The sequence below is a fragment of the Physeter macrocephalus genome, chromosome 2 (assembly GCF_002837175.3).
Source record: "Physeter macrocephalus isolate SW-GA chromosome 2, ASM283717v5, whole genome shotgun sequence".
NCBI lineage: Eukaryota > Metazoa > Chordata > Mammalia > Artiodactyla > Physeteridae > Physeter > Physeter macrocephalus.
Window position 1 is genome coordinate 108,552,873 of NC_041215.1, and position 21,548 is coordinate 108,574,420.

The 21,548-nt window shown below is 39.0% G+C and overlaps 1 protein-coding gene across 12 annotated transcripts in view; it reads left to right on the top strand.

The window, feature by feature from the left end:
- Positions 1-21,548, top strand: part of PARD3B (par-3 family cell polarity regulator beta) — a 1,107,844-nt gene that overhangs the window by 468,250 nt on the left and 618,046 nt on the right. For all 12 annotated transcript variants that reach the window (XM_055089625.1, XM_055089621.1, XM_055089624.1 and 9 more), the window contains exon 4: positions 16,058-16,167. In XM_055089625.1, coding sequence (XP_054945600.1) covers positions 16,058-16,167 — 110 coding nt within the window. The remainder of the gene's footprint in view (positions 1-16,057; positions 16,168-21,548) is intronic.

Genomic DNA, 21,548 nt, shown 5'->3' on the forward strand with positions numbered 1-21,548 from the left:
GCTCACGGGCCCAGCCGCTCCGCGGCATGTGGGATCTTCCCGGACCGGGGCACGAACCCGTGTCCCCTGTATCGGCAGACGGACTCTCAACCACTGCGCCACCAGGGGAGCCCAAGAGTTAATTTTATTCTAATGGAGAAATGAGGACTGGAAGCAGGATAGTGCTAAAATCTGATTTACTTTATGTCCCTGTTTCCGCCTCTTTGACTGAAGCCCAGCCTCCAGGGCCAGAGTACTAGCCCCAATCCCAGCTTCTGCCTAGGGGTTTGGTATTTAGCTTTAAAAATGTTCACACATACGTGCGTACTTGGTTCTCCTTGTTTTGCTGTGTCTGCAATATGAACCAGCTTTGCTTCAGGTATCAGAGCATTCCTCCACTATCTACCATCCTCCACCACCACTCACAGCCCCTCCTGTCGGGGGCGTTCTCTTCTTCCAGAGGCAGAGGTAACCCCTCCTGCTCCGCAGCGTCTCTGTGCCTGGTCCCCACCACTTCTCATACTCTTCTTACCCTGTCCTGTGAGTCTCCTTTCCTGTGGGCTGGGAGCTTCCTCTAAGTTTTTTCCCAACTTCTACTTCAGTGCCGTGAACATAGTAGGAGATGCATGCATGCGTGCATGGATGGGTGGGTGAATACCCACTAAGAGATTACTTACTAAAATGTCACATCTCCTGGGAAGACCTCTCCAACAGCAATTATTACAGTTCTCCCTCTTGGCTCCTACAGCACTTTGCAGTGACTGCTTGGCTATCTTTAGTGACATTGCCTCATGCATTATTGTGTACAAGTCAGTCTCTCCAGAACCCTTTGGGGGTCAAGGACTATGTCATACTCATCTTTGTTTCCACAGGATTTAGCACAGTTCCTAGAACTTAGCAAGTTTCCAGTAAATGCCTATACAAAATAAATGTTAAACAGGATATAAACCTCCAAAAACAGACGGACTCTAGAAGTAGGTTATCAGACTCACTCCTGGGCTAGATGTGTTTCCTGAAGGAGTTTGTAATCCCCCAGAGACTTCCCAAGTCAGTCCGATTTAGAGGTTTTTTTTCTTTTTTTTTTTCTTTCAAGTAATTTTGACCATGACTCAAAGCAAAAAAAAAGAAAAAAATATGCATTTTACATTGCAACCCAGCAAACACATGTGGTATAACTCTTCTGTAAAACAAAGCATAGCTTTACTATGTGTAACACAATCTGTTATTTTCTATACCATCCATGATTTGAAATGCTGATTATGACCCCTTAAATTGATTTTAAGACTCGTGAATGAGTTGTATCCTACATAGTCAGAAAATCCTGCTTTCAAGGATCAAGAGATTTTCCTGAGATGGATTTCAGAGAAAGCGACATGAACTCTACTGGCTCTTTGTTGAATATTTGCCCAAAACTAGCAGTGACCATGTGGTACACAAATAAAAAATGCTGTCATTGACAAACAGTCCGTGTACTGTGGGAGAGCCATTGTCATATAGAATTAAATTGTTTTGAACGATGGAAAGTTAGCAGATGTAGGTCTCATAGTCATTCAGTCCACCATATTTGTACACAACATTGTGAACGTTTTAGGTAAATGTGTTGCTTCTAAAATGAAACCATGGGCCCACTGAGATGTAGGGAACTTACCATTTCCTTTGCCAATATGTTTATATAAATATTGCCATCGTTAAGTGTGCTCAAATAGCAGAACTATTTCAGTCTTTTTATCTCTTTAAAACTAATTTAAATCTGAGCGTTAAAAGACTGTTTGATACCATATGTTTGTTTTAGATAGGAAACGAAATCTATTCTAAACATAAGGGTTTATGAAATCTGTATTCTGAACATAAAGGCTTATGAAATTAGTATATAGGCTGTGGTAGATTACTTCACGATCACAGATTCCTCCCATCTTAGTATGTATTACCCTTTGTAATGTGACTTTGCTGCTGCTCTCATTCAGAGGGAGAGTGTGTTTCCTTACCCCTTGCTGAAATGTGTTCTCATGTGCTTTGCTAAGAATCCAACATTTGCTGGGTAGTAAGTCTTTTTATTGTGGTGTGTAAGTCTAGTCTGAAATTGATGGGTTTTCTATTCAAAGACCATTTAAAAGCTACTTTTGAAAATGCCCAGGAGCTATGGACAAGGAGTATCACAGGCCTTTTGTAAAAATGTTGGACAGTCTTCAAGAATACAACCAAAGACAGTCACAAACTGGAAAGATACCCATCATACATCCTGTATAGCCGTGTACATGGAAGAAACACATTAAATGATTTAGCAATGCCACCAGCATAGCTGAGCAGTCATCCTGTTTCATTTTGAGGCCCAAATACCTCATCTGTGGAAGCAACCTGCATGTGTACACATGTGTATGTTTTCTTATCTAGCTGGATAACATAGTATTGGATGACCTAGACAAGCATAGTACAAAGACAGTTCTGATAGCGTCCTTTCATGTATGGCTTATAAGGGCAATTCCTCCTTTTCTGTGTCAGCTTTTTTGGAAAACAGCACTGTGTATTGGTTTGCTTGCCCTGAGAGGACCTGGAGATGAGATTATGGTCCTTCCTCTCAAATTAATGGAGGCTTGTCTCAGGAGCCATTTGACAAGTTCAAATACTGGCTGATTCAGATACTGGCCTCTTATCAGCACCTGCAAGTTAATGCTTTTCATAGGTTGGAGGTCTATGTTAAGTTTTGTTATCAGAGTCCCTCCTATCTTGGTAGATTATGCTTTAATTTGCTATTCTGTGACTTCTTATCATTATTGTCTATTTCATGCTCTTCAGTTATAATAAATACTAACCTAATATAATGCAGTACTTATGGATATAATGGGCTTGTGACATAAGCTGGGTAAAACAGGTATCACCTTCAAGTTAATAAACATTTCACATTCTGGCATAATTTGGTTTATTCCTAGGACTTGTGCAAAAAAAAAGCGTTAAAAACTTACTTGTTCTGTCACTTATAATAGTCATAGATATTCAATCTTTGGCCTATTCTTTTTTAAATTTTTTTAAAAATTTATTTATTTTTGGCTGTGTTGGGTCTTCATTGCTGCCCACGGGCTTTCTCTAGTTGCAGCGAGCAGGGGCTACTCTTCATTGTAGTGTGCGGGCTTCTCACTGCAGTGGCTTCTCTTGTGGAGCGCAGGCTCTAGGCGTGCGGGCTTCAGTAGTTGTGGCATGCGGGCTCAGTAGTTGTGGCTCATGGGCTCTAGAGCGCAGGCTCAGTAGTTGTGGCGCGGGCTTAAATGCTGTGCGGCATGTGGGATCTTCCCAGACCAGGGATCGAACCTGCGTCCCCTGCATTGGCAGGTGGATTCTTAACCATTTCACCACCAGGGAAGTCCCTGGCCTATTCTTTTAAGTGAATGAAACCCAGTCATTACTGTGACTCTCAAAAATCCATTTGTAGAAAATATTTTAAATTCAAACCGAACTCTGTATTTCCCATTCTTAGGATAGCAGGCCCTCTATGTTCAAACATCTTTTCCTTGAAAGCTAGAGCTTTAATGCTGTTGGCAAGAGTAGTTTGCCCCTTCTCTTGAAGAATCATAGAAACATAATCTAGTTTTGTACCTGTGGCCTTTGAATTTTGATGCATGTTGAATCTGATGTCAGGAGTTACACAGAAAAGTCAATAATGATCCATGGATCATTGCCTCACTATGCCACTGGGTGAACTAGTCTGCTGGTGTAATGTGCTCCAGCTTGTGTAATGGACCTATTTAGTAGCAAGACAGCAGCCATATGAAACACCTGGGTGCTCTTCGGGGTACTTTGAAGTGGATTAGATTTCAGTTATCTAATGTGAAGTCACAAAGGTTTGGACAGCTGGGGCCAGTTCCACATCATGAGTAGAATATGACCCCTTGCCTACCGGATGCATAAGGTAAAAGGTACCTGAGGTCACTGCTGATCCCTGGGCTCCAGGAGTAGCTGTGTGTCAGCAAGGGAGGTCTCAAACCACAGTCACAAATGTTAGAAAAGTCTCCATGCAAGACAAGACAGGAGAAAGTCAGATTTTCCTGTGGCACTTTTATTAGACATGTTCCCTGTCAGGGGAGCCCAGTTTCTATGTTTTCTGGATTGAGCTTCAGTTGATTGAGTCTTGTTTAGAATCTTAAGGGCTATTAAGTAGAAACCATGCCTTCCGCATCAGAGGAATTAAGGCCCTGAGAGGCATTAGGTCCCTTTGCTACAACACAGAAGACAGCATTTGGAGCATAGAGGCATTGGCATAAAACCATCTTTTGAGTGTTCCTAAGAGATAACAGTGGCTCCATAATGCCCGACTTTTTCCAGTCCTTCCAGGGACTTTGAATGCTCCAATAAAATGTAATGATCAAAGGTTTCAAATGCAGCTGATAAATCATATAGATTTGTGCCCAGGATGCCTTAAATTGACTTATGGTTGTTTCTCATCTATCATGAAGGACTTGGTGATTTGAATTTGCTACTTTGATGTTGCCAGTAATTGTTTGCAACTGCAGCTCAATGGCCTGAAGGCATTGCTTGATTTTTCCCTTTCTCATCTTGTAAGGAACTAGTGAAGTAGTCTTTCAGAGGCTGTTTTCAACTCAATGGGAGCTGTGGCCTAAAATCTAGGACAAAAGAAAGGTTCCATAAACACTTCCTACAGACCAACATCACTGCCCTAATGAGCCATCCCAAATGTGCTCCACGCTGAATCAAACAGCCCTCCCAAGTCCAAACCTCCTCCACTGGACACATATCCAAATACACTTTATGATTTTTATAGGGGAATTACTAAAGAAACCATTTGGAAAAGATAACTCCGCTTAATCTTTTAGTCAATATGTTTCATATATTTATAATCTACAAATGTCTTTCCAAAATGTATTTTAATCAGGTCTTCAGCACTTGAAAAAAAATGCTGTAGATGGTCTCCTTTTGGAAGCCTCAGTGTTATTCAAATGAGATTAAAGTAAAACTCTCCCATTTTGAGACCTTCTAGGGGCTTCCCTGGTGGCGCAGTGGTTGGGAGTCCGCCTGCCGATACAGGGGATACGGGTTCGTGCCCCGGTCCGGGAGGATCCCACATGCCGCGGAGCGGCTGGGCCCGTGACGTCCCGAGCCTGTGCTCCGCAACGGGAGAGGCCACAGCAGTGAGAGGCCCGCGTACCACAAAAAAAAAAAAAAAAAAAAAAAAAAAGACCTTCTAGTAATGTTCTTCTAAGCAGATCACTCAGTCACTTTCACCTCTACGTACTTGGATCATGCCTGTTTTCTAGCTGAGCAAATATTATCAGTTTCTGTGCAAGGGTGTCCATCTCTGGCCTCTAAAATCATATGCCCCTCTGCCTACTATAAATATCTGAGTCATCATTTTATACCAGTTTATCAATTCATATATGTTATACATTTCAAAATGCTGTTTAAAAGTCAACTCTCCCAAAGAATCTTTTCAAGTAAACTCAACTATTTTCCTTCTACTTCTTCCATAGGTTGCCATAAATCTTATGAATGGTAGATTATTCATAAATATCAAGGATGTAAGACTGTAAACTAGAGAAAACTGAAAGATCAACTGACCAGGCAATAGATCCCTTTGTAAACTACAGTAACTGATAAGATTGTAGTTAATATTTTAGAGCCTTTACTGGAATTATTTAACACTGGTGTTGATGTCACTTTTATGCTCATTAATCATTACGTTGCAAGGGTGATAACATATGCTGCATTAGTGTGGTAGTGTTTGTTTTAAAATAAATCTTGATGCTGAAGAAAAAAAGTGTTAGGTGAGGCGAAACAAACCTGACAGTAGCAATTTATTTACTTATTGGGGGCATACACCCCTTTCACGAACCAAAAAAATTCCCTTGTCTGAGACATTTCAGAATCCAAAGATTTCTGAATTTAGAGGTTGATCTTTGTTCCTCTTACTGTGTTTAGTTTAATTCAGCAGGCATCTGTTAAGTACCCACTCTGCTAGGGATCCTAAGTGATTGACTAGGGCGAATTGCTTGCTCTCAAAGAGCTTACAATGTAATGTTGCCCTACCTTACTCTCCTCCCCATCACTTTCTCTCTCTCTCTCTCTCTCTCTCATATTCCTGTTTAAGAACTTGCTTTATCCCTGTCTGTCTTAAATGCCCACATTTATTTGTGTACGTGTTTATTATCTGCCTTCCTTCAGCTATTTACAAGCACTACAAGATTAAGACCTTTGTGTGTTGTGTGCTGTTGTATCCAGAATGCCTAGAAGACTGCCTAGTATATTTTAGGCATTAAATGAATAAATTAAGGGGAGACAAGAAAAAATACACCTTCACAGATAAGACAAAACAGGATGTGACATACCCTAAAAAAGCACAGAAGCAGATCCACATTTTGTAGGGCTCTCAGGTATGAAACTTGGGGAGATTACTGTTTAAGAAAAGGAACATAGATTTTACATACAAAAGTATAAATGACTGCTAATTCAAAATGAGAAAAAATTCCAACGATTTTTTAGAAATTAATAAAGCTAATATACTAAAGATGTCAGAAAATATGAAAAATATCTTATTAATATATTAATTGACTGTATGTTAACGCTTAAAATAACTTGCTTTCTTCTACAGTTTTGACTGCATAATCTTTAATAATCTCTTCATATGTAAGATTTGTTTATACACTGAATAAACAGATAATTCAGTCTTGGCTGTAGTATGGTAATAAAAATGTTTTTTGTTTAAATAGTATATGTGATATATAAACATGGGGCTGCACACATACATTCTTGTAATCTGTGAAATGGCTACAGGTTTGTGTCTTACTAGCATAGGAATTTTAATTCTATGCTACGTTTTCAAATATATTCCATATGGAAGAGGACTTCCCATTTGTCAAGATATCCGTGAGAACTGAATTATCTGATTACTGAATTGCATATAATTTTATACATGGAGTGAGTGAATTTTCCTTAGTCTAGCTCCTGGCTTTATACATTTCAAGTCTTATCTTCCAGCACCCATACTCTTCCAATGCTGGGTGCAAAAAGAGCACAGTCATTTCATTATGTCACCTGGCCTTGTACTTTTGTATCGTGAAGCTGGATAAACCAACATAGTGGGTAAGAGGGATATACTTATATTCCTCCAAGAGGACTGGCATAGAACTATACATAGAAGTGTCTATAAACCACACAAATATATATAGTCCACTTTATTCAGACGAAATGTACCTTCAACTCACTTAACTGAATCTGGAAATGTTCTTGACCACTGTAGGTTCACCCAACAGAAGGGACAGTATGCTGGAGGGGACATCAGAGTTGAAAGCGATAACAGAATTAACCTATTGCAATTAAACTATTTACTTAGGTAAAATTTACAAAGTCATATAATCATGTGCTCATGTTGCTAAGGTTCTACCTGGGAGCTTGTGAGGGGCCCTGAAGTTAGGCTTCATTAGCCCCACAGCAAATCTGTATCTAGATGTTACAAGGAAGTAGAGATCTTTATACCTTCAAGGATGGACAGGATTACAACTGATTGCAGTAGTAGAGAATGATAATTTAGGGGGTAGAAACAGCATGCACTCTGAGGTCGGAGTCTGCAAGACATTTTTAGGCAATGACACTTAGTCCCGTTTGGAAGATACTGCATGGCAAAGAATGCAGTGCAAGATGTAATCTGAGAGGTAGACTGGGGGAAACCCATTAGGTCCTTGAATGCCAGAACAAGAAATGGGTGGTTAACATAGGCATGTCTCACATCCCTTCCATTCACCTCTATGATTCTGGAGCCTTTAGTTGGAGTCATTAATTCAGGTATCTTTATTTGTTTGTTAATGTGTTGTGTTTTTTCTAGAGTGTATACCTTTCAGAGACCAGGGCCTTTGCTTCTGTTGAACCTTCACTGTAACTTGTCATTGTGCTTTTATTTAAATCGTTTGAATTTACTCTTAACCTAAAATGACCACTTTTGAATTTCTTCCATCGGTGTTGCCAAAATAGTGTGCTTTGTCCTTTTATTGCTTGTCATTGTTCTTAATATAACGCTTGAGACATAGTGCATGTCTAAGACTTGGCATTAACTGACTTTCAATAGCATGAGAAAATTGATATTGCGATGTGGTTTAAACGATATGAAAAACTGTAGATTTGTATATATCAACTGGATAAAATGTGAACGCTTCAATAGGAGAAAAAGCATATACCCTCAGGAATGCGGCAACAGTATATTTCGAATTGGTGGCATAACAATCTTCAGAGAAAAGTGTAATTCCCGGTAAAAGTCAGTTACAAACCCCCTCACTTGTTTTTATAGCAGAGGCACTCCAATTTAAGCAGCTTTGCAAATACTAAAAGATATCTTATCATGTGTCTGCTCATTCATAATTATTGTGTTGCTAGACTGTTCTGTGAATTGCTTGTGTTTGTTCCATCGTGTGTTGAACAGGCTTTTCTGGGGTTTTGCAATCCAAAATGAAAGAAAAACAACACTGTTGGCAACTTGAACTTCTTTGCTCCTTTAATGGCAGTACTGGGAGTCTCTTTTCTAATGGAGTGATATTTAAGAGTAAAGTATTTGGGCAGCTAAAATTCTGCTAAAATGTGAGTTGGTTTCTCTCATGTGGTTTTTCCATCACGGTGTCGGAAAGCATGTCATAGCTGCTGCATTCATCACAGGCCAGGCACCAGACCTGGTCAGGCACTCCTGTAGTGAAAGTGGTGTCTTCTCCGGTACTTTACTGTAAATTGCGTTGCTATTGATATCATTAACAATTTGTTTTATAGGTCTCCAGGTTTCAGTGAAGGGGAGTTTGTTAGGCATCAGTGGAAAAGCCCTATCTCATGCCCACGAAACATACACGCACACACACAACACGCACACACACACACACACACACACACACACACACACAACCTAGTTGTCTCCAAAAGCAAATGATGTACCACTTTCACTAATCTCTCTCTTTTTTAATTGAGGTATTTGAGGGTTAATATGAAAAGGATATTTAAATCATTTACAAGAGAGACCATGCCCTCTGAGAGAGGTGCTGGTAGTCCTTGACTAGTGGAGTCAAGCTTCTTGCCAGATATGCCCATGTGACGATGGGTTATTTTCCTTTTAGTTACTCAGTTCCCAGCACCCTTTCATTTTATCTTCCTATCCGAGTCTTTCCATCTACTGACCTTTTTCGATGAAAAGAATTGCTACCACATTGAAGAGACGTCATTCCCCTTACTTCCATGCGTTCACCCACGTAAAGATGTGACCCCACAATGGAAAAGTGTCACGTGGATAAAACTGGAGTAGAAATCAAGTCCAAAAGACTTAGGAACTTAATTTCTCTGGACTTCAATTTCCTTATTGGCTCTATAACTCACAGAACTGTCTTTTTCAGATCTGGAAGGGCCTTTGGTATAGCTTATCCAGCATGCTTCCTTAGTTAACGCAGAGGACTTGGACTCTGAGGTACAGCTCAGCTGTCTCCTGGGGGGCACATCGTGCCAGGACCACCTTTAGAAGGCAGGTTTCCTCACCCTCGCTCTCTCCGCACCGTATATCTGAAGGGCATCTCCATACTGTAATGCCAAATGCATTCAGCAAGGGTTGAAGTGCAAGATAATTAAAAGGCATTCTTCCAGGTACTGACTAGGTACAAAGTCTGTTATGGAAAGGTACTGTATTAAACCTAGATGCAGCTAATGCATCCTGTTAATATTATTAATATACTACTAATATTGCTTACCTGGCAGAGCGTTTCTTTTGCTATTTATCTCTTTTTAAGTCCCTAAATATGTTAACCATCTGCAATGCATTTTCATCATCAAGTGAAATATTTACCAGTTGAGGTGTATTTCAACAGCCTTTTTTCCCCCATCTATATTTGTTTTGTTATCTATCCTAAGTGTAAGTAGCATTGGAAGGGAGAGTGTGTTTTCTTTCTTCAAACTAGGTGTTTTGGTGACCTGCTAATTCAATAGCACAGAAGTAATCCTTCAGAGCAAAGGAAAACTGAATCTCTACAAAGACCAGCCTTTACCCCTCTTCGCACAAAAATAGTTTATCGTGTTAACTCCAGTTCCTTTCTCCTCCCTTCCGCCCCACCTTTCCTCTAGGCTCACCTCTATGGCTCTGTTAACCACACATCATTCTAGATACACTCTGAAAATCCTCTGAAGATTCTTTGGGAATATAAAATTCTGGTTTTCTCATTAGTTTGCATGCAGTGCCATTTGTAGGCCCGTGCTGATTCTTCCTGTTTTCCTTTGTTTACCTTGTGTTTGTCTCCGTCACTCATTCTGAAAGCCAATATGATTTCCAGTATGAACTCCATACTCACCTTTATGAATGCCCGAAAATCTAGTCTTTAATTTCTCATGCATATCAAGCCATCTTAGATTAAAAGCAAATCATTCTAACCTTCAGTGGGCGAAGATTCATGATTTTTGCTTTTCGCTGTTGTTGTTGTTTTTCTGAAACAAATCATAACAGTTGCTAAAACTTCCCTATTGCTTGTTCTTCCTCAAGCAAGAAATATAAGAATGATTTTAGGTTTCTTTTGGACACGCCCTCTCATTTGCTTTGTGTGTCATTGAACTTAGTCAATGAACTTAGTCATTGCTAAGTTCTCCTGTGTCCTTCTCTAGTTTCTGACTCCATTTTTAACCTGTGACTGCTGAGTCCCTCTTTCTTCACATCGCCCTTCCAGCCTCTTCGTGCCTGGGGCCTCCCAGTTTGCACAGAATGCCTTGTCAGTGTCTTAACTGGGACCCCCTAAAGCTTTCCAGGTGTCAGTCACCCTAGGATGAAATCGCATCAGTATTGAGGACACGCTGCCCATTTGACTTTGCTCAGGAGAATCATTAACCATTGTTAAATAAATCCCTGCTCCTACTCACCATACAACTTAGAACTTGTGCCTTTGTGACATTTGACACGGGACTCCTGTTTAAAACCATTGTTTGTTTTCTCTGCCCACTGCATCATGATATGGATGATTCTTCTGGATCTTGGTTTCAGTCTCTATAACTGCCTATCTTTCTGAGGCATCTTTCAAAACCCCCCAAACAGAATTTCATATATAACACATCATCTGGCATTTAAGCTGATTTCTTCCCAAGCACATCCTCTAAACGGGGAAAGCAATCCCTCCAGGGGTGTGTGTGTGCACCATTTATACCAAAGAGACAGCAACCTTTGTTCATATAGATAACACCTTAAATTTGTGTTGGCCTTTATATCTTGCATGGTTCATTGATGTGCCAATCCGAGGCTTTTAACTAGCTGGTGCCTCTTTAAAAATTCTTTTCCCCAAACTGGATTAGGTGACCCACCTCTGGGCTCCCTTCGTTATTGGGTTCTCCAATAAGCCATACCTAACTCCCCTGGAACACTACATTGGGACCTACTTTTCTGTATACTGAAGTGTTCTTGTCCCATCTCCTTCTTTAAAAGATAGGCTTAGAATAAGCACCATGATTATTCACCTTAATATTGTCCACCCCTTGTATAGGCTGATGCATAGTGGGGCCTCAAATATTTAACTGAGTGTGAAAACATAATGCAGTTGTATAAGACTTTATGCTTTAGTCTTAATAGTTCTTATTTTATTTGGGCTCTGCAACCAGTGGCTTTAAACTAGGATATCAAGGAATAATACTGTTCCTTGAGCTGAGTTGAGGGCTTTTGCTTCTAAAATCTAATGAGTCTTTTCTCAGTTAGCTGAAAAATACCAATGGGTAGTATTTTTTCCCCCATTTTTGAACTTCCTTTCTACCTCATCATTTTTTTCTTAGAAGCTTAGATTTGTATAGTAAGGCTACACCTGATTTTACACAGAATTATGTTTTACTATTTTCATTTACATAGTGTTCCAAGAAAATTCACTTGGCTTTCAGGAGTTCAGCCTTTTGAGCAGATAAGGTAACACTCCTCACAACATTAGCAAGTGCTATAACCTCCTTTTTCTTGTGTATGTGTGTATATGTGGGGAGGAAGTGGTTCCTGTGTGAAAATTAGATATCGGACAGTACCATGTTTCATGCATGTCTTATTTTATTTCAGCTTTCCATCAGTTCTGTGATGTGATTTTACCATCAGGCTGTAAATGATGAGACTGTATCACAAAGCAGTCCAGTGTCACAGAGCAAGGAGAGGTGAAGTTCAGTCTATTTGATTCCAAAGCCCAGGTGCTCTCCACTGTCCCGACACTGTAGTTCTTAGTGTCTAATCTTTACTGTTAGGATATAAACTCCTTCAGCATAGAGGTTATATTTTATGTACACCCCCTTGTCCTCCACCCCCAGGAGTTTCCAAAAACCAAATGTAGTTGTCTCCCTCTCATTTCAGCCTGATGTGCCTTTTACCCTATTATATATATATATATATATATCTCCAAGGATTTGCCCAAATCATCTTCAGTACTTCTGATTACTTGCTTTCTCTTATACAGTAGAATGTATCTTTCCTTGTCTTTAAAGTGTAACACAGTCTCACCTTCAAATGGGGCTTGGAATTTAAAAATTAGATTTTAAATCACCATGTGAAAGGTTGTTTAAAACTCTCTGAGACAGCAGTTCCTATTTAAAGGTGCTCATTGGAGATAGCCAAGGAGAAATTAGGTCACTCAACAGGAGACATTTAAGTATGGAGTACAGAAAAGTAGAGGAAAACAAAACTTATTCCTGATGAGTTGTCAGTACGTTTAAAAACGACATACAGATGGCCAAGAGGCACATGAAAAGATGCTCAACGTTGTCAATTATTAGAGAAATGCAAATCAAAACTACAATGAGGTACCAACTCACACCAGTCAAAATGGCCATCATCAAAAATATCCACAAACAATAAATGCTGGAGAGGATGTGGAGAAAAGGGAACCCCCCTACACTGTTGGTGGGAATGTAAATTGGTGCAGCCACTATGGAGAACAGTATGGAGGTCCTTGAAAAACTAAAAATAGAGCTACCATATGACCCAAAAATCACACTCCTGGGCATATAGGAAAACATGGTCTGAAAGGATACACGCACCCCAGTGTTCATTCCAGCACTGTTTACAATAGCCAAGATATGGAAACAACCTAAATATCCATCACCAGAGGAATGGATAAAGAAGATGTGGGACATCTATACAAATGGAATATTACTCAGCCATTAAAAAGGATGAAATAATGCCATTTGCAGCAACATGGATGGACCTAGAGATTATCATACTGAGTGAAGTAAGTCAGACAGAGAAAGAGAAATATCGTATGATATCCCCTATATGAGGAACCTAAAAAGAAATGATACAAGTGAACTTATTTACAAAACAGAAACAGACTCACAGACTTACAGAATGAATTTATGGTTACCAGAGGGGAAGGGTTGGGGGAAGGGATAGTCAGGGAGTTTGGGATTGACATGTACACACTGCTATATTAAAAATGGATAACCAACAAGGACCTAATGTATAGCACAGGGAACTCTGCTCAATGTTATGTGGCAGCCTGGATGGGAGGGGAGTTTGGGGGAGAATGGATAAATGTATATGTATGGCTGAATCGATTTGCTGTGCATCTGAAACAATCACAACGTTGTTTTAATCGGCCATACTCCAGTATAAAATAAAAAGTAAAAAACAAAAAAGATCTAGCTGCTTTACTGTTTGTTTGTTTGTTAATGTTCCAAATAGTTGGTCCACTGGTACAAAACTGAACTGTCATCTCTGGGAGACACACTATAATACTGTGGCATATTGATTGATTTTAGAAATACAAATACATGCTATTATAAAATTATGTTTTAAATAATTTAACATTTTGTTATTAAAACAGATATTGACAGTAAGTAAAGAGTCAGTCATGTGTTTAGAGTTGAAGGAAAACTATATAGTGTGGCTTATTTGAGAAAAATATATTTGTTACCCAAGAATAATGTCTTCCTTTCTCCCTCCTTTTCTCTCTTTCCCCTCACCAACACACACACACACACACACACATTCTGTATATGTGTATATAAATATATGTATATATGTATATGACTCAGCTGAAAAAACAACGTAACTGAAATTGTCAGTCACTGAAATATTTATTTCTGTGCCTCTAAATCAACGTATTTTGTAACCTCGGTATCCCATACAGGTTTAACATGTTTTTTATTTGTTTGTCTTTTTCCAATTTGGTATTATTGATTGTTGCAGTGTACTAGTCTGGGTTAAATGCTTGGAAACAAACCAGAGTTTCATGGAGTTGGCTCCATTCTCTTTTTAATTTTAAAGATAATGGGTTGCTTCTGAGGATATTACGTTTAGACTGGCTGGTTCACTTTGTGTTAATGGTAATTCAGGGGCTTAACCTGAGAGGCTTTTAGTCTTTAGATCACCTGAAGGAGGGAAAAACATATTGGTGTGGAACTGGGACTCTATTGTCTAAGATTTTATGGTACTTTCTCTTACTTTTACTCCTCTTATTTTTTTGTTTTTTTTGTTTTTAATATTTCTTTCAGAGAATGATTGCCAACCATAGAACTATTGGTATGTCACTTGCTTAAAAAATGTTTTAAATTAATACAACTGGATGTATATGCAACACAGAAACAGACTCATGGATATAGAAAACAAACTTGTGGTTACCAAAGCAGAGAGGGAAGTGGGGAGGAGCAACTAAGGGGTAAGGGATTAACAGATACACACTAATATATATTTAATAGATAAGCAACAAGGATATACTGTATAGAACAGGGAATTATACCCATTAGCTTGTAATAACCTATAATGGAATAGAATCTGCAAAAATGCTGACTCACTCTTCTGTACACTTGAAACCAGCATGATATTGTTAATCAGCTATACTTAAAAAAAGTTTTAGATGGAGGTGGGGAATAATGTAGTGAAGTGTCTATTAATAAAAAAATAAATGGAATGTGAACTTGGGCTTTATAATACCTTTGGCATAGTGTTTCCTCCTCAGCAGCACATTCATTTCTTATTATAAAATAAGTTATTTTTTAAGACTCAATTTCTAACTGAATAAGGGTGAAAAGTATTAGCAATTCTATGTTTTGTTCACAGAATGAGGGTGTTGTAGCACATAGAAAAATCAGATTTGTAAATAACTTCAAAATGGATTCACTTTTTATAACTGTACCATAAAAAATGAGGTATGAAAAATGTTATTTTAAACTGCAATAGCTCGGGAGTTGGGGAATTACTTTCAGAATATTGATAAACAGAGGGTTGCATTTCTACTGTTTCTTTTTTCCCCAAAGGCACACAAATAAAAAGTTAATTCTTATAAGAGAGCTGTTGTTAAGTCACAAACAGATTTTTTGAGTTTCTTCTATAGTGACCAATTGTGTACAAAACAAATTATTTTCGGCCTAACTGCAGGCAGAGTAGTTGGGCCACCCTCTCTGCTAAGGTTGAATTTCATTTGAACTTTCTAATAGTATGATCTGTTTTCAGAATTTAATAACTGACTCAAATGTTTAATAGTGGAAGCTTTCATTATTAAAAAGAAATCAGGATATATTTTTAGAAGAACTAACTTATTTTCCTTATCAGTTTTATCTACTTTAGGAGAAAAGGAGGAGAATGAAACCAATCTCTTTGTGTACTTAAATAGACATTAATGCTATAACCCCAGCAAATAATTTATTTCAGTGTATATCATCATTCAAAAGAGTTGGGAAGCTCCAAATGGCAGTAATAATACTAGCAATACTAGTAATACTTCTAGCTCTCCTGAATAGCAAATTGCACTGACTGTGTGAACCTCTTCCCTTGTCTGCTGGATAATCATTCTTTTTAATACTCCAATATATTTTCTAGACCAGTTTTCGATTGTACACTGTCAACTTTTGCATTGCCTAACAGTTTTCTGTTAAGTAGAATGGCTTGTTCTGAAATGCAAGTGGGGAAAGCTGAGAGCTGAAAGATTTTGTTTCCATGTGTCATTCTATAAATAGATGACAAAAGATCATTAAATGGATTAATTTATAGGCATCCTTAGAAATAGAATGTTTTTACATAAAAGCATGTTGTAAACCTTTTTAATTAAATTGCATTGTACCATGCCCTCTCTTCCCCCGAGGGCATTCTTGACCTCTCACCTCTTGTTTTGTCCTACAGGCACTCCGCTGCTGGTGAGGAGAAGCAGTGACCCAGCGCCAAGCCCACCTGCTGATGCCCAGCCAAGCGCTTCACACCCCAGTGGCCAGAGTCTGAAACCTGTTATTCCAGTAGGTATCCTGCCGTTTGCATTCCTAATGAAAGATCAAAGCGCCTTACCCATGAACTAACTGGGACTTTGCAGTCTTAAGTAAGTGGATAATTAGAGCTTCTGATAGGATATATAGTGTTAGTTATAATAACAACTAGCATGAGCTATTGCTAGTATATAGTTATAGTGATAGCTATTATTTACAGAGCACCAATTATGTGCCTAGCACTGTTAAAAGGGCTTTACATTAAGTCATCTGTACTTCCACATCAAAGTACAAACATGTTTTTGTCTCCATTTCACTGATAATGAAATTGAGTCAGAAGGAGGTTTAGTGATTTGTCGAAGGTCACAGCTAGTAAGTGGCAGAGCCGAGAATTTAACCCAGGTGGTTTGGCTCCAGAACCTATGCTCTTAACCAGTGCACTATACTGTTGGGTTTCCCATCCTTCTCCTTCATCATGCTCCAAGAGATAGTTTATCTGTTTTCAGTATGTTAATACAATACAATGCTTTGTGAAGTCATAAGTCATACCATGGTGAATGGTGACAGAGTTTCAAGCTACCAGTATCGTAGACATGTGGTACCAGGACTGGGTTTCTAGATCTCAACATTCAAATTAAGGAAAAATAAAATTATATACCAAAAGTGTTTAAACCTAGGTATACCTATAAATGCTCTACTTAGAATTGAGAAGTTAAGTGGAGAATAGTTTCCTGAAAAGACAATGCCCTCCTTCCATATGGAGCTGTGGGATTTTTCTGATAAGTCCTGAGTTGCTTTAAAGAATTGTAATTTTGGTTCATCCTCTGAAATAGCCTGAGAGTTAGATTTTGGATAATGGCTGCGTATCACTGCAGTAGGTGATCTTCAATAATGTAACCATATTTAAAAGTCTCCTAAAAGCAAGTCTCTTCTCCATTTTAAGTCTCACTGTGTATAGTGCCTTCAGAAAAAAAAACAACATTTTTGGTATGTAGAGATGCTAAATGGATTCTCCCAGTTTGGTATAAAATATTCTTATCAAGAACCAGTGGTGGGGGCTTCCCTGGTGGCGCAGTGGTTGAGAGTCCGCCTGCCGATGCAGGGAACACGGGTTCGTGCCCCGGTCTGGGAAGATCCCACATGCGCGTCTGGAGCCTGTGCTCCGCAACAGGAGAGGCCATAACAGTGAGAGGCCCGCGTACCACAAAAAAAAAAAAAAAGAACCAGTGTTATTGTGTGTGAGGTAGGAGTCACCATAATAAATCATGGGGTAATTACTCATAGGTTTGCAGCAATATTTGGGCATGTTTCTTTTGGTAAGCAAGGGAGTATCCTGAAAGTAGTTTAGATATAATGTTTTCTCACTTCCCATCCTTTTAAAGAAACATATTTAATGGAACATTACTTTAGTAAAAAATCAGGTGTGTGTGTTCTGTTCTAATGATGAGTACAAACAGAACCAGTATGTGGTATGCTGTGTGTGTGTGTGTTTAATGCCCACTGATTGAGACCATGTTAAGCCTGAATATATTGAATTGGAGGAAGAGAAGAACTATAAAAACACGAGAAGAATTACATAAAGGAGAAAAAACTATAATTTACTGCTTATTTTTACATTAATACACCCTGAAACAAAATTGTGATCTGTGTTACCATGATTTACATGCAGAAACCCCACCAATATTAGGTCTGTGTTTCTATCACTTAGGCTCTGTGTTGAGACCAATTGAAAATACAACAATGTAGCTTGCCCTAGAGGAAATGAGGGCTACTATCTTTCTGATAGATTCTGTATCCTTACCAAAATATGATATTGTTGAGTTCCAAGTTGGGGTATTTGGAGAGGGAGGTATATTATTACTAGCAAAAATGCAAATCCTAATTCAAGAAGAAATGCTGGCACCGAAAATCCTTTTACCTAACCTATGCAACTTATCAAACATGGGTCAGTCCCTATGTATCAACAGTAGAAAGGAAAGCACATTTCCTCCTTCCTTCCCAGAGTTCTCTGTGGATGATGAAGTTCAGACCTGAGACTCAAAGAAGAGAGTCTGGTCCTTGCCTTGCCACAGAATAATGGCACATCCTAGGCTTCTCTTGCCTCAATTGTAAAATAATCTTCATGCAAACTTTAATCCTTAACGTTACAAGGAACAGGCATTGTACCTTATTTATCTTTCTTTCTCTAGTCCCAAGTACATGGAAGGTGCTCAGTGTATGTGTGTTGGACGCAAGACTAATGTTAGTCTGGAAAAAGTCCTAGAAATTCTCAGCAGTTACCCAACTTTTCTAACTCAGATATTCTCTCTGCTCCCCCAAAGAATCTGCCAGGTGAGTGTTTATCTGCCCTAAGGTCTGGATCACCCCAGGCAAGAGTAAAGTTAGTAAGTGGAGACATTTAGGTGTGTCTATTTTTTACCTAGAAGGAAAATGCAGTTTGCGCGCGTGTGTGTGTGCGCGTGCGTGTGTATGTATGTATTATAGCTCTCTTCCTTTATCCCTGCACATCCTAACTCGTGGGCTGGTCAGACCTGATTGTCCAATATCATAGCCACTGGCTACATGTCGCTATTGAGTGTAAGAAATGTATTTTAAGTGTGGCATGCACACTGGATTTCAAAGATTGAAATATGAAAAAAGTAATGTAAAAGATCTCGTTAATAATTTTGTATTGACTACACATTGAAATGATACTATGTTTGGTAAATTGGATAGAATAAAATATATTTAAATTGTTTTCACCTATTTCTTGTTACTTAAAAAAAATGGCTACTAAAAAATTACATCTGTGGTTCACATTCTATTCCTATTGGACAGAGCAGCTCTAGACCGAAGTAAAATTGGAAATAGCACTAATGAAATGGTTTGAGACCCTTGGGAGAAAGTTCTTTGACTTGCACAATATCTCTGGGATAACAGTATGATTAGGTTTGCCTGGGGCAATCCTAGTTCATGCCTGTTGTTCTGGCATATTTATTAACAGTGTCCCTGCTAACTCTCAGAGGTGTCCATGTATGGATGATAAATTATGTGGCACCCTACACATAGCCCTATAGTCACTTGTATTGTTTGTTCAGTGATCAGAGGAGTAGCCTTTCAAGGAAACCATGGGGACATAACAACCACAACTCTTACACGGGAGCACACTGCAGAGAGCGTTCTGTGTGGCAATGACCTGAGCCCAGGTCGTACAGAATCTGAGAATATGGATTCTTCTCCGTCTCTCACATTCCGTAATTCTACTCGATGCCTCCTCCACTTCAGCGACACCATACTTGATTCCTGTGATTTGATAAGTGATGATGAACCCGGGGAGCATGTGATAATGTATCCATGGAGCAACTAATATGAAAAATTATTGCTTAAAAAGCTCTGTTCAGTTGCATTTCATTTCAATATCCAAGAAGAAAGGCAATGACAACAAAATTTCCGTCTCTTAAACAGAGTGTTCATATGTAAGTAATTCACAGATGGCAGAGCCCCAAGTGGGTTATATTCAATCATTCCCAAGAAATGAAACTTACTTACAACCCACAGCATACGAAGCTGTAAGGATGAATATTTGACAGGTTTGATTATATTGAAATATTGCCTTTAAAACCACAGTTGATGATTGTTATTTTTAGTTGTACTTCATTAGGCTTGCTGTAGGGAGGAGAGTTTTCTCTGATGTCTGGAGATGTGTTTTTGAAATGTCGGAAAAGTTGCACTTGTTTTCTGGCTGGTGAAGTTATTACATATTGGTTATTTAAGATGTACACCATCAAACAAGTTGGAGTTTTAAAAAAAGGGTTTAAGGGCCTTCCCTGGTGGCACAGTGGTTGAGAGGCCGCCTACCGATGCAGGGGATGCGGGTTCGTGCCGCGGTCCGGGAAGATCCCACATGCCGCGGAGCGGCTGGGCCCGTGAGCCATGGCCGCTGAGCCTGCGCGTCCGGAGCCTGTGCTCCGCAACGGGAGAGGCCACAACAGTGAGAGGCCCGCGTACCGTTAAAAAAAAAAAAAAAAAAAAAAAAAAAGGGTTTAAATTAGAAAAATCAGATCCTTTGCAAGCTTCTAATTCTGTGTATACTGCAAAGCCACTAAATCTCAGTATTTGTCACTTAGAGTACCACCAGATAAACAGCACAGGAATTTGTTTCTTCCTCCTTCCATAAACCTATCCAGTTAATCAGAATAGCATGATTATTAATGTGCAAATAGTAATGACTATTTTTCAAGGAGTAGAAAAGTCAATTCTACTGACTGCTTTTGAATCTAAGAAAGAGAATCCTGGGGGCAAGATATTGTAGTGAGAGCCTCCCTTATGGGCAGTCTTCCCTTCCTTGCCTTGATTGTAACCTGGTGTTCTTGACTTAAGGGCAAGCCGTAAAACCAGGTTCTTGAAATTGATGTTCCTGAATTTGCGGATGGAAGAGAACTCTGAAACAGATGTGATTTTTTTTTTTTCCTTAATATCGGGCTAACTACCATGGTGGTTTTGTGTTTTAATGACTGTTTATAGTTTCACGTTTAACCCCTAAGGCAAAATGATCCTGCAGGGTGAGTAAATTAAAAAGTGGATTCCTGAAAATTAGAATGCTGTGGTTGTTCTCGTTGTTTGTTCTAAAACTATTACTTGTCTTGATTCACCAAAATAAATTAAGACAATACTGGTCTGTTTTTTTAAGTCTGTGTCTATAATATATACATTTTATTTCAAAAAATAACATGGCAGTTTTTGAAGTTGTTAAATTGGAACTCCATGGATGGGTTTCAGAGGGTCTGTTAACTCTCTGAAGTTTTGTGCCATGGCGGGGCGGGGTGTGTGTGGGGGTGTGTGTGTGTGTGCGCGCGCGCTTCCTGAAGGGGCTCTACCACTTATCAAATGTTAAAAGGAATACAAAAGATCAAGAACCACTTTTGTGGGGGGTTTAGGATGAAATAATATGGGAAAGCCACCAATTCTCAGAGTATGATGAATGATAAGGAAGTAAAGTGGAAATTGCTGCTGTCCTTCAAATGTGTATTAAATAATTAAGGTTGTTTCATCATATTATTACCTTTCCTTTCCAACTCATAGTATGCAAATGCAAGATGTACAGGTGAATGGAAGTTTTTGAATTGCTGCATGGAGAGGTCCAAAATAACTCTTTGGTCAGTAACAACATAGTTCTTAGCAGCAATAAGATTGAGGGAAAGGGGCGCCAACTCCTTTGGGAAGACACCCCGGGGAGAAGAACTTTTTCCAGTAGTCCTGTGTTTTCAATAGGAATGAAAAGTGAAAATACGGTATCCAGTATCAGTTTTGTGGAGTTTTTATTATTTCATCAGCAAAGATAATGGCAGGTAGCTTCCAGTGAGAGAAAATCTTTCCAGTGAGTAGAAGCATTCTATTTGTGTCTTGCATATATGTATTGATTTGAGAATTTCCTC